General features: G+C 61.1%; 1 protein-coding gene across 1 annotated transcript; it reads left to right on the top strand.

Moving 5' to 3' along the window:
• Positions 1-517: 517 nt before the first annotated feature.
• LOC102436772 (ubiquitin-associated and SH3 domain-containing protein B-like) lies at positions 518-1844 on the top strand (the record flags this gene model as incomplete). The annotated part of the gene is made up of 3 exons (XM_006109309.1): positions 518-571; positions 1185-1371; positions 1646-1844. Coding segments are annotated over 3 exons (440 nt in total), but the record flags the coding sequence as incomplete, so codon positions are not given.
• Between the last annotated feature and the right edge of the window lie 404 nt (positions 1845-2248).

Genomic DNA, 2248 nt, shown 5'->3' with positions numbered 1-2248 from the left:
CTGGACACTGGAGCCCAAAGGTGTCTGAACTGGTTGGAGATCACGGGTCCACCTGAGGCTGGTGGTGGTGGCTGGAGGTGGGCAGGAGGAGGCGTTGAATTAAACCAAATAACTGTCCTTGGTGGGCATTTGGCCCACTTTCTCGTACGCTCTGCCAAGGGCTGCGAATAAACAACATCCTGCAAGGGATCTAGGGCAGTGAGAGTGAGTGCATGAGAATGAGGGAGGAAAACCCACGACATGACAACCTTCAGGGAAGCAGAACTAAAACTCCAGTGTGGAGCCTGCTGACCGTCCAGCCGGCTCAGGCTGCCTGCAGGCCCGTGCTGGCCACACGGAGGTCAGCGCCCATGCTGTGTCCCAGCGCCTGGCTGTGGCCCTTGGGGAGCCCGCTGCCAGTGTCTGCCCACCTCGGAGAGGCTTTAGTCCCTTACTTCACATCACCTCCTGCCACCACAATGAGCAGTTGACCAGAGGCTAAAAACACTAACAACAGAAATTTGATTTTTTCTTCTAGACAAAAAGCTTTGGCGTCCACCGGAGGAAGAAGTGTTCAAGCCGCGTGTGACTGGTTGGTATAAAATAACTAAATGAGAAAATGACACTGATTGGCTCTAAATATATGCGGATGAGCAAGGTTGTGAACCTGGGGGGTAGGGCAAGGGAGAGCGGGTGACTGGACCGTTCATCCCGCCAATTGCCTCCTCCCGCTGCCCAGGGCGTGCTTCTCCTTAGCAGTGCTTCTAAGAGAGCCCTGGCCCATAGCTGCCGCCCTCCAGCCACCACAGATGTAAAGAAGCTGTGTGCAGGCTGCGCAAGTCAATTGAGGGAAAACCCTACTCACCTTTCAGGAAGTCACTGCCCAGGGCAGAGCCCAGGGCGGCTCCGAGCGTCCCTTGTCTTTGGGAGGCACCGGTTTAATCACTGACGGAGCTGAAGGAACCCCGTTGAACGGCCGTGGGGTTGGGGTTCGCCTGCGAATGCCGCCTGGAGAGGGCTTCAGGTTTCCGAGGGGCTGTGGGCGAAGAGGCACCCACAGGCGAGGCTGTGGCTGAGGTCGGCTGTGAAGTGTGAGCTGCGAGGGGTGGATCCTTAGCACAGAGGGAAAGCCCTTCCCCCCTGCGGAGTGTCTGAGCCCTCTCCCCCCGGCCATTCTCCAGCAAGGATGCCCGCTCTCTCCGCAGGCTCTTCTCCCACGTGGGCGACCCCTTCCTGGATGACCCGCTGCCCCGGGAGTACGTGCTGTACCTGCGCCCCACGGGCCCCTTGGCCCAGAAGCTCTCCGACTTCTGGCAGCAGTCGAAGCAGATCTGCGGGAAGAACAAGGCGCACAACATCTTCCCCCACATCACCCTCTGCCAGTTCTTCATGGTGAGCAGCAGCCCCCAGCCCTGCCGGGACCTGGCGGGACCTGGAGTCACAGGCGTAAGAGCTGTGTGATCCAGTTCCAGGTCATTGGGGGTGTGCAGTTCCCCTCCTCACAGACGGGGTGTGCGTGTGCGTGTGCGCGCATGTGTGCATGTGTGTGCGTGCGCGTGTGTGTGTGTATGGTGGTGTCACAGCCTCAGCTGGGCGGAGGGTGCCCTGAGGACCGTGGAGCCGAGCTCCCCTGGCCCCCGAGTGCAGCCCCCCGCTTCCCTTCCAGTGTGAGGACAGCAAGGCAGACGCCCTGGGGGAGGTCCTGCAGGCCACCGTCAGCCGCTGGAGGGGCAAGTTCTCGGTGCCGCTGCCCCTGGAGCTCTACACCTCCTCCAACTTCATCGGGCTCTTCGTGGAGGAGGCCAGCGCCGACGTCCTCAAGAAGTTCGCCGCCGACTTTGCCGCGGAGGCTGCATCCAAAACCGGTGAGCCCTGCTGGCCAGGCGGGCGCCCTCAGAGTGGGAGAGACGGGGATGCTGTGACAAGTGGGATGGGGTGGGGAGGTAGCTGCGGGACAGAAGCACACCCCCTCCCGGGAGCACCCACACCATGTGCTGTTCTGCTAACTCTCCCGAGAGAATGCCCAGTGCTACTCCCGACATCAAGCGGAAGGAACAGACACCTGCTCCCCATGAGCCACCTCAGCGTTAGGAACCTTCCTCCTTCCCCCCACCCCCTCCCACACAGGCACCACCTGGGCGGTCAGTCCAGGCCCAGGGGAGCACAGCACAGAGGAGAGTGGAGCCTCTCAGAGTCAAGAACAGTCATCCCCACTGAGCCCCCCCCACGGCCTAGGAATCCATTAGGCAGCCCCTAGGCCTCAAAAGCC

Source organism: Myotis lucifugus, unplaced genomic scaffold (genome assembly GCF_000147115.1).
Source record: "Myotis lucifugus unplaced genomic scaffold, Myoluc2.0 scaffold_8165, whole genome shotgun sequence".
In the NCBI taxonomy this organism is placed as follows: Eukaryota; Metazoa; Chordata; class Mammalia; order Chiroptera; family Vespertilionidae; genus Myotis; species Myotis lucifugus.
This window is presented reverse-complemented; position numbering and strand designations above follow the sequence as displayed.